This window comes from Oncorhynchus mykiss, chromosome Y, assembly GCF_013265735.2.
Source record: "Oncorhynchus mykiss isolate Arlee chromosome Y, USDA_OmykA_1.1, whole genome shotgun sequence".
Lineage (NCBI taxonomy): Eukaryota > Metazoa > Chordata > Actinopteri > Salmoniformes > Salmonidae > Oncorhynchus > Oncorhynchus mykiss.
The window spans coordinates 43,350,117-43,360,116 of record NC_048593.1 but is presented as its reverse complement, the minus strand read 5'-3'; the positions used below and the strand labels follow the sequence as shown (position 1 = coordinate 43,360,116).

The 10,000-nt window shown below is 46.1% G+C and overlaps 1 protein-coding gene across 4 annotated transcripts in view; it reads right to left on the bottom strand.

The window, feature by feature from the left end:
* The window catches only part of grik1a (glutamate receptor, ionotropic, kainate 1a), a 92,964-nt gene that overhangs the window by 61,590 nt on the left and 21,374 nt on the right, over nt 1-10,000 (bottom strand). For all 4 annotated transcript variants that reach the window (XR_005040398.1, XM_036967581.1, XM_036967580.1 and 1 more), the window contains exon 5: nt 5,843-6,024. Coding sequence is in view for 3 of the 4 variants with exons in the window: in XM_036967581.1 (XP_036823476.1) it covers nt 5,843-6,024 (182 nt within the window). In the remaining variant the exon portion in view is untranslated. The remainder of the gene's footprint in view (nt 1-5,842; nt 6,025-10,000) is intronic.

Below are 10,000 nucleotides of genomic sequence, written 5' to 3'. Positions count from 1 at the left end.
AATTGACTCCCACTGGTTGGTTCTCAATTGTCTCCCACTGGGTGGTCCTCAATTGACTCCCACTGGGTGGTTCTCAATTGACTCCCACTGGTTGGTTCTCAATTGTCTCCCACTGGGTGGTCCTCAATTGACTCCCACTGGGTGGTTCTCAATCGACTCCCACTGGGTGGTTCTCAATTGACTCCCACTGGGTGGTTCTCAATCGACTCCCACTAGACAGTTCTCAATCGACTCCCACTGGGTGGTTCTCAATAGACTCCCACTGGGTGGTTCTCAATAGACTCCCACTAGACAGTTCTCAATAGACTCCCACTAGACAGTTCTCAATAGACTCCCACTAGACAGTTCTCAATAGACTCCCACTGGGTGGTTCTCAATAGACTCCCACTAGACAGTTCTCAATAGACTCCCACTAGACAGTTCTCAATAGACTCCCACTGGACTCGTGCTTCTACACCTGCATTGCTTGCTGTTTGGGGTTTTAGGCTGGGTTTCTGTACAGCACTTTGAGATATCAGCTGATGTACGAAGGGCTATATAAATACATTTGATTTGATTTGATTTGATTTGGACTCCCACTAGACAGTTCTCAATAGACTCCCACTAGACTGTTCTCAGTAGACTCCCACTAGACAGTTCTCAATAGACTCCCACTAGACAGTTCTCAATAGACTCCCACTGGACTCCCACTAGACAGTTCTCAATAGACTCCCACTAGACAGTTCTCAATAGACTCCCACTAGACAGTTCTCAATAGACTCCCACTAGACAGTTCTCAATAGACTCCCACTAGACAGTTGTCAATAGACTCCCACTAGACAGTTCTCAATAGACTCCCACTAGACAGTTCTCAATAGACTCCCACTAGACAGTTGTCTATGGACTCCCACTAGACAGTTCTCAATAGACTCCCACTAGACAGTTCTCAATAGACTCCCACTAGACAGTTCTCAATAGACTCCCACTAGACAGTTCTCAATAGACTCCCACTAGACAGTTCTCAATAGACTCCCACTAGACAGTTCTCAATAGACTCCCACTAGACAGTTCTCAATAGACTCCCACTAGACAGTTCTCAATAGACTCCCACTAGACAGTTCTCAGTAGACTCCCAATAGACAGTTCTCAATAGACTCCCACTAGACAGTTCCCAATAGACTCCCACTAGACAGTTGTCTATGGACTCCCACTAGACAGTTCTCAATAGACTCCCACTAGACAGTTCTCAATAGACTCCCACTAGACAGTTCTCAGTAGACTCCCAATAGACAGTTGTCTATGGACTCCCACTAGACAGTTGTCTATGGACTCCCACTAGACAGTTCTCAATACTCCCACTAGACAGTTCTCAATAGACTCCCACTGGACAGTTCTCAATAGACTCCCACTAGACAGTTCTCAATAGACTCCCACTAGACAGTTCTCAATAGACTCCCACTGGGTGGTTCCCAATAGACTCCCACTAGACAGTTCTCACTGGGTGGCTCTTCTCATTATAAAACATCAATAACTTTTTAGGAAACTGCATGAAAACCAAAAAGGCATTTAGCCACACGTGTGTGTGTGTGTGTGTGTGTGTGTGTGTGTGTGTGTGTGTGTGTGTGTGTGTGTGTGTGTGTGTGTGTGTGTGTGTGTGTGTGTGTGTGAGTGTGTGTGTGTCCAATGTGTATAGCAGTACAATATCGTTAAATATCCACAGAGAAATGCATAATTATTCCCATTAACCTTTTCCATAACACAACTACATAGTAAATCTTCAGTTTACTCCCCCTGTAACGTGTAGTGTGTGGTATAGTGTACTAATCTGTATCAAATCAAATTGTATTTGTCACATATGTAACAGTATAACTTTAGACCGTCCCCTCGCCCATAACAGGGCACGAACCAGGGACCCTCTGCACACATCAACAACAGTCACCCCTCGAAGCATCGTTACCCATCACTCCACAAAAGCCACGGAGCAAGGGGAACTACTACTTCAAGGTCTCAGAGCAAGTGACGTCACCGATGGAAACACTATTTAGCGCGCACCACCGCTAACTAAGCTAGCCGTTTCACATCCGTTACACATACACATATTTAACAGATGTGATTGGTCACATGCACATATTTAGCAGATGTGATTGGTCACATGCACATATTTAACAGATGTGATTGGTCACATGCACATATTTAACAGATGTGATTGGTCACATGCACATATTTAACAGATGTGATTGGTCACATGCACATATTTAACAGATGTGATTGGTCACATGCACATATTTAACAGATGTGATTGGTCACATGCACATATTTAGCAGATGTGATTGGTCACATGCACATATTTAACAGATGTGATTGGTCACATGCACATATTTAGCAGATGTGATTGGTCACATGCACATATTTAGCAGATGTGATTGGTCACATGCACATATTTAGCAGATGTGATTGGTCACATGCACATATTTAACAGATGTGATTGGTCACATGCACATATTTACCAGATGTGATTGGTCACATGCACATATTTAGCAGATGTGATTGGTCACATGCACATATTTAACAGATGTGATTGGTCACATGCACATATTTAACAGATGTGATTGGTCACATGCACATATTTAGCAGATGTGATTGGTCACATGCACATATTTAACAGATGTGATTGGTCACATGCACATATTTAACAGATGTGATTGGTCACATGCACATATTTAGCAGATGTGATTGCCGGGTGTAGTGAAATGCTTGTGTTCCTAGCTTCAACAGTGCAGTAATATCTAACCATTCACAACAATACACGCAAATCTAAAGTTAAAGAATGCAATTAAGAAATATATAAATATTAGGATGAGCAATGTCAGAGTGGCAATGACTAAAATACAGTAGAATATAATACAGTATATACATCTGAAATGAGTAAAGCAGTATGTAAACATTATTAAAAAGAGAATAGTGTTCCATTATTAAAGGGACCAGTGTTCCATTATTAAAGTGACCAGTGTTCCATTATTAAAGTGACCAGTGTTCCATTATTAAAGTGACCAGTGATTCCATGTCTATGTATATGGGGCAGCAGCCTCTAAGGTGCAGGGTTGAGTAACTGGGTGGTAGTCAGCTAGTGATGGCTAGTTAACAGTCTGGTGGCCTTGAGATAGAAGCTGTTTTTCAGTCTCTCGATCCCATCTTTGATGCACCTGTACTGACCTCGCCTTTGATGCACCTGTACTGACCTCTGGATGATAAAGGGGTGAACAGGCAGTGGCTCGGGTGGTTGTTGTCCTTGATGATCTTTTTGGCCTTCCTGTGACATTGGGTGGTGTAGGTGTCCTGGAGGGCAGGTAGTTTGCCACCGGTGATGCGTTAGGGAGACCGCACTCCCCTCTGGAGAGCCCTGAGGTTGCGGGCAGTGCAGTTGCCGTACCAGGCGGTGATACAGCCCGACAAGATGCTCTCAATTGTGCATCTGTAAAAGTTTGTGAGGGTCTTAGGTGACAAGCCACATTTCTTCAGCCTCCTGAGGTTGAAGAGACAATGTTGCGCCTTCTTCACCACACTGTCTGTGTGGGTGGACCATTTCAGATTTTCAGTGATGTGTACGCCGAGGAACTTGAAGTTTTTCACCTTCTCCACTGCGGTCCCGTCGATGTGGATAGGGGCGTGCGCTCTTGTGCTGTTTCCTGAAGTCCACGATCAGCTCCTTTGTTTTGTTGACATTGAGGGAGAGGTTATTTTCCAGGGCCCTCCTCCCTTTAGGCTTTGTCGTCATTGTTGGTTATCAGGCATGTAACTGTTGTGTCATCTGCAAACTTGATGATTGAGTTGGAGGCGTGCGTGACCACGCAGTCATGGGTGAACAGGGATTACAGGAGGGGGCTGAGCACGCACCCTTGTGGGACCCCAGTGTTGAGGATCAGCAAAGTGGAGGTGTTGTTTCCTACCTTCACCACCTGGGGGCGGTCCGTCAGTAAGTCCAGGACCCAGTTGAACAGGGCAGGGTTCAGACCCAGGGCCCCAAGCTAAATGGTGAGCTTGGAGGGTACTGCGGTGTTGAAGGCTGAGCTGTAGTCAATGAACAGCATTCTTACATATGTATTCTTCTTGTATTATTCTTGTCCAGATGGGATAGGGCAGGTTGCAGAGTGATGGGGATTGCATCGTCTGTGGATCTATTGGAGCGGTATGCAAATTGGTGTGGGTCTAGGGTGGCAGGTAAGGTAGAGGTGATATGATCCCTGACTAGTCTCTCATATCACTTCAGGATGACAGAAATGAGTGCTACGGGGCGATAGTCATTTAGTTCAGTTACCTTTGCATTCTTGGGTACAGGAACAATGGTGAAGCAAGAGAAGACAGCAGACTGGAATAGGGAGAGATTGAAATATGTCCGTAAACACTCCAGCCAGCTGGTCTGCGCATACTCTGAGGACGCGGCTAGGGATGCCGTCTGGGCCAGCAGCCTTGCGAGGGTTAAAACATTTAAATGTCTTACTCATTTCGGGCCACGGAGAACGAACGAGCAGGCCACGTCGGGTGGCACTGTATTATCTTCAAAGCGGGTGAAGAAGGTGTTTAGCTTGTCCGGGAGCAAGACGTTGTTGTCCGCGACGTGGCTGGTTTTCCCTTTGTAGTCCCTGATTGTCTGTAGACCCTGCCACATATGTATCGTGTCTGAGCTGTTAAAATTGCGACTCCACGTTGTCTCTATATGTTTTGTCTGTTTGATTCCCAGTCACGATGTTAAATGGTTAAATGCTGTGGTTTCAGTTTTTGTGCGAATGCTGCCATCTATCCACGGTTTCTGATTTGGGTAGGTTTTAATTGTCACAGTAGGAACAACATCTGCTATACACATCCTGATGAACTCAGTAACCGTGTCAGTGTATACGTCAATGTTATTCTCAGAGGCTATCCGGGAACATATCCCAGTCCGCGTGATCAAAACAATCTTGAAGCATGGATTCTGATTGGTCAGACCAGCGTTGAACAGTCCTTACCATCGGTGCTTCTTTTTGAGTTTCTGCCTATACGAAGGGATGAGCAAAACGGAGTCATGATCTGATTTGCCGAAGGGTGGGCAGGGGAGGGCCTTGTAGGCATCCCGGAAGTTGGAGTGGTACAGTCAACGTGTTGATAAAACTTCGGTAGCATTTTCCTCAAATTTGCTTTGTTAAAATCACTTCGCAAAGCCGTGTTAGCTATCACTCCAGAAAGCCGCGTTAGCTATCACTCCACAAAGCGGCGTTAGCTATCACTCCTCAAAGCCACGTTAGCTATCACTCCACAAAGCCGCATTAGCCATCACTCCACAAAAGCCATGGTCCTGTGCTACCTGAGTATCTTGGTGCCAGAGTGGTAGGGTTAGGTTTAGGGTCAGGGTTAGAGTTAGGGTCAGGGTTAGAGTTAGGGTCAGAGATAGGGTTAGAGTTAGGTTTAGGGTCAGGGTTAGAGTTAGGGTCAGGGTTAGAGTTAGGGTCAGAGATAGGGTTAGAGTTAGGTTTAGGGTCAGGGTTAGAGTTAGAGTTAGGGTCAGGGTTAGGTTTAGGGTCAGGGTTAGAGCTACGGTCAGGGTTAGAGTTAGGGTCAGGGTTGTTAGGGTTACGGTCAGGGTTAGAGTAAGGGTCGGGGTTGCTAGGGTTACGGTCAGGGTTAGACTTAGGGTCAGGGTTGCTAGGGTTACGGTCAGGGTTAGAGTAAGGGTCGGGGTTGCTAGGGTTACGGTCAGGGTTAGACTTAGGGTCAGGGTTGCTAGGGTTACGGTCAGGGTTAGAGTTAGGGTCAGGGTTGCTAGAGTTACGGTCAGGGTTAGAGTTAGGGTCAGGGTTGCTAGGGTTATGGTCAGGGTTAAGGGCGGTACCTGTTTGAGTATCTCTGCGGAGGTCCGGTAGGAGCAGTCAAACAAGATATAGAACTCTTTGTCTTTCTTCATCTCCTTCAGAAGAGGTCTGGCATCAATCTCTCCAGGTGGAAGCTGCCGTATCCTGATCTTCAGGTTCAACTTAGACGGAGCCTTGATCAACTCCTGCATCCGCATCAGACCTGTGGAACACAACATATCATACAATATAGTATGGTTAGACCTAGTAGTTCTATACTGGAGAACTCTAAACAGTATCCCTGCCTGAGATTGTACCTAGCTGAGGTTCCATGGTTGTACCCAGCTGAGGTTCCATGGTTGTACACAGCTGAGGTTCCATGGTTGTACCCAGCTGAGGTTCCATGGTTGTACCCAGCTGAGGTTCCATGGTTGCACACAGCTGAGGTTCCATGGTTGTACACAGCTGAGATTCCATGGTTGCACACAGCTGAGGTTCCATGGTTGTACTCAGCTGAGGTTCCATGGTTGTACTCAGCTGAGGTTCCATGGTTGCACACAGCTGAGGTTCAATGGTTGTACCTACTACACAGCTGCGCATCCATGGTTGCACCCACTACACAGCTGAGGTTCCATGGTTGTACACAGCTGAGGTTCCATGGTTGTACACAGCTGAGGTTCCATGGTTGTACACAGCTGAGGTTCCATGGTTGCACACAGCTGAGGTACAATGGTTGTACCTACTACACAGCTGCGCTTCCATGGTTGCACCCACTACACAGCTGAGGTTCCATGGTTGTACACAGCTGAGGTTCCATGGTTGTACACAGCTGAGGTTCCATGGTTGCACACAGCTGAGGTACAATGGTTGTACCTACTACACAGCTGCGCTTCCATGGTTGCACCCACTACACAGCTGAGGTTCCATGGTTGTACCCAGCTGAGGTTCCATGGTTGTACCCAGCTGAGGTTCCATATTCATATTTTACCCAGGTATTATTTGCGTTTCCATCCCAAATGGCACCCTATTCCCTACATAGTGCACTACTTTAGACCAGAGCCCTATGGTACCCTGTTCCCTACATAGTGCACTACTTTAGACCAGAGCCCTATGCTACCCTATTCCCTATATAGTGCACTACTGTTGACCAGGGACCATAATGCATTGCACTATGTAGGGAACAGTGTGCCATTTGGGGATGCAACAATTGTGTTTAAATTAAACTTTCCTACATGCAATAAGAACAATGACCTCAGATTCATCTTGAAGAACTTTGTCTCGGTCTCTCACTTTGTCTCAGGCTCTCACTTTGTCTCGGCCTCTCACTTTGTCTCGGTCTCTCACTTTGTCTCGGGCTCTCACTTTGTCTCGGTCTCTCACTTTGTCTCGGTCTCTCACTTTGTCTCGGCCTCTCACTTTGTCTCGGTCTCTCACTTTGTCTCGGTCTCTCACTTTGTCTCGGGCTCTCACTTTGTCTCGGTCTCTCACTTTGTCTCGGTCTCTCACTTTGTCTCGGTCTCTCACTTTGTCTCGGGCTCTCACTTTGTCTCGGCCTCTCACTTTGTCTCGGTCTCTCACTTTGTCTCGGCCTCTCACTTTGTCTCGGGCTCTCACTTTGTCTCGGGCTCTCACTTTGTCTCGGGCTCTCACTTTGTCTCGGCCTCTCACTTTGTCTCGGCCTCTCACTTTGTCTCGGCCTCTCACTTTGTCAGGGTCTCTCACTTTGTCTCGGCCTCTCACTTTGTCTCGGCCTCTCACTTTGTCTCGGCCTCTCACTTTGTCTCGGTCTCTCACTTTGTCTCGGCCTCTCACTTTGTCTCGGGGTCTCACTTTGTCTCGGGGTCTCACTTTGTCTCGGGCTCTCACTTTGTCTCGGTCTCTCACATTGTCTCGGTCTCTCACTTTGTCTCGGTCTCTCACTTTGTCTCGGTCTCTCACTTTGTCTCGGCCTCTCACTTTGTCTTGGCCTCTCACTTTGTCTCGGGGTCTCACTTTGTCTCGGGCTCTCACTTTGTCTCGGTCTCTCACTTTGTCTCGGTCTCTCACTTTGTCTCGGTCTCTCACTTTGTCTCGGGCTCTCACTTTGTCTCGGGGTCTCACTTTGTCTCGGTCTCTCACTTTGTCTTGGGCTCTCGGGCTCTCACTTTGTCTCAGTCTCTCACTTTGTCTCGGGCTCTCACTTTGTCTCGGTCTCTCACTTTGTCTCGGTCTCTCACTTTGTCTCGGGCTCTCGGGCTTTCACTTTGTCTCAGTCTCTCACTTTGTCTCGGTCTCTCACTTTGTCTCGGGCTCTCGGGCTCTCACTTTGACTCAGTCTCTCACTTTGTCTCGGTCTCTCACTTTGTCTCGGTCTCTCACTTTGTCTCGGTCTCTCACTTTGTCTCGGTCTCTCACTTTGTCTCAGTCTCTCACTTTGTCTCGGTCTCTCTCTCTCTCTCTCTCTCTCAATTCAATTCAATTCAAAGGGGCTTTATTGTCACGGGAAACATGTTTACATTGCGAAAGCAAGTGAAATAAATAATAAACAAAAGTGAAATTAACAATAAAAATTAACAGTAAATATTACACTCACAAACGTCATATTATGTATATATACAGTGTTGTAACGATGTACAAATAGTTCAAGAACAAAAGGGAAAATAAATAAACATAAATATGGGTTGTATTTACAGTGGTGTTTGTTCTTCACTGGTTGCCCTTTTCTTGTGGCAACAGGTCACACATCTTGCTGCTGTTATGGCACACTTTGGTATTTCACCCAATAGATATGAGAGTTTACAAAAAAAAATGATTTGTTTTCGAATTGGGTCTGTCTTATCTGATGGAAATATGTGTCTCTAATATGGTCATACATTTGGCAGGAGGTTAGGAAGTGCAGCTCAGTTTCCACCTCATTTTGTGGGCAGTGTGCACATAGCCAGGTCTGCCTACAGTAGCCTCTCTGAATAGCAAGGCTATGCTCACCAAGATTTTGTTAATTTGGGATCAGTCACAGTGGTCAGGCATTCTGCCACTGTGTACTCTCTGTTTAGAGCCAAATAGCATTCTAGTTTGCTCAGTTTTTTTGTTAATTACTTGACACATTGGAAAGAATGATCTTTTGTTTACTCATGATTATGTTGGGTCTTTGTGTGTATCTCTCTGTGTGTGTGTGTTTCACTCACTCACTTAGAAGACCGACCATGTTGGCTCAGACCAGAGAACCAAGTGAAAATCTGTTGGATGCCACCTAGAGAACAGATGGTAGAGGCTGGGTGACCTCTGGTACTGACACACAACAAGCCCCTCATATAAAACGATGCACCACAGAATTAATAGGTATTTATACATACGTACATGAAATCAGCAAAAAATAAACATCCCTTTTTCAGGACCTTATCTTTCAAAGACAATTCGTATAAATACAAAAAACTTCACAGATCTTCATTGTAAAGGGATTAAACACTGTTTCCCATGCTTGTTCAATGAACCATAAACGATTCATGAACATGCACCTTTTGAACGGTCGTTAAGACACTAACAGCTTACAGACGGTAGGCAATTAAGGTCACAGTTATGAAAACGTAGGACACTAAAGAGGCCTTTCTACTGACTCTGTAAAACACCAAAAGAAAGATGCCCAGGGTCCCTGCTCATCTGCGTGAACGTGCCTTAGGCAGGCTGCAAGGAGGCATGAGGACTGCAGATGTGGCCAGGGCAATAAATTGCAATGTCCGTACTGTGAGACGCCTAAGACAGCGCTACATGGAGACAGGACGGACAGCTGATCGTCCTCGCAGTGGCAGACCACGTGTAACAACACCTGCACAGGATCGGTCCATCCGAACATCACACCTGCGGGACAGGTACAGGATGGCAACAACAACTGCCCGAGTTACTCCAGGAACGCACAAATTCCTCCATCAGTGCTCAGACTGTCCGCTATAGGCTGAGAGAAGCTGGACTGAGGGTTTGTAGGCCTGTTGTAAGGCAAAGCTATCATCAAGGCAAAGCATGGCTAATTTGAAGAATATAGTTTTGATGTCTTCACTATTATTCTACAGTGTAGGAAATAGTCATAATAAAAACCCTTGAATGAGTAGGTGTCCAAACTTTTGACTGGTACTGTGTGTGTGTGTGTGTGTGTGTGTGTGTGTGTGTGCGTGTGTATCTGTGCGTGTGTCTCTGTGTGTATGTGTGTATGTATGTGTCTATGTGTC